General features: G+C 62.9%; 1 protein-coding gene across 1 annotated transcript in view; it reads right to left on the minus strand.

Moving 5' to 3' along the window:
• TICRR (TOPBP1-interacting checkpoint and replication regulator) overlaps positions 1–312 on the minus strand; it is a gene marked incomplete at its 5' end in the record, with an annotated part of 16,452 nt that extends 16,140 nt beyond the window's left edge. The window contains one exon of the mRNA XM_010075741.1: positions 103–312. Coding sequence (XP_010074043.1) covers positions 103–312 — 210 coding nt within the window. The remainder of the gene's footprint in view (positions 1–102) is intronic.
• Positions 313–318: the final 6 nt, after the last annotated feature.

The raw sequence follows: 318 nt of genomic DNA on the forward strand, positions 1-318 counted from the left end.
GGCTACCGCATAAAACTGCTCTCCCCCCTTACACAGGAGGCTAGCGCAGCAGATGGCCCGCTGGTAGTCACAGCCCAAAGCTGTGGGGTGCACTCTCATTACCTGAGACCACTCGGCGGTGTCCACCCAGAACAGCGTGATCTTCTGGTCCGCAATCAGCTCCTGCACGCTCTTGGGCAGGAGTTTCTCCGCCAGCTCCTGAGCCGTGGGCGGCTCACGAGGGGACGAAGCAGCACCGCTCCCAAACACGAACTGCCGCAGCTCCCTCCGCGAGTGCGGGCAGGGGGAGAACAGGAACACGGCGTTCACAAAGCCCTC

Source organism: Pterocles gutturalis, unplaced genomic scaffold (genome assembly GCF_000699245.1).
Source record: "Pterocles gutturalis isolate BGI_N339 unplaced genomic scaffold, ASM69924v1 scaffold48417, whole genome shotgun sequence".
Classification (NCBI taxonomy): Eukaryota; Metazoa; Chordata; class Aves; order Pterocliformes; family Pteroclidae; genus Pterocles; species Pterocles gutturalis.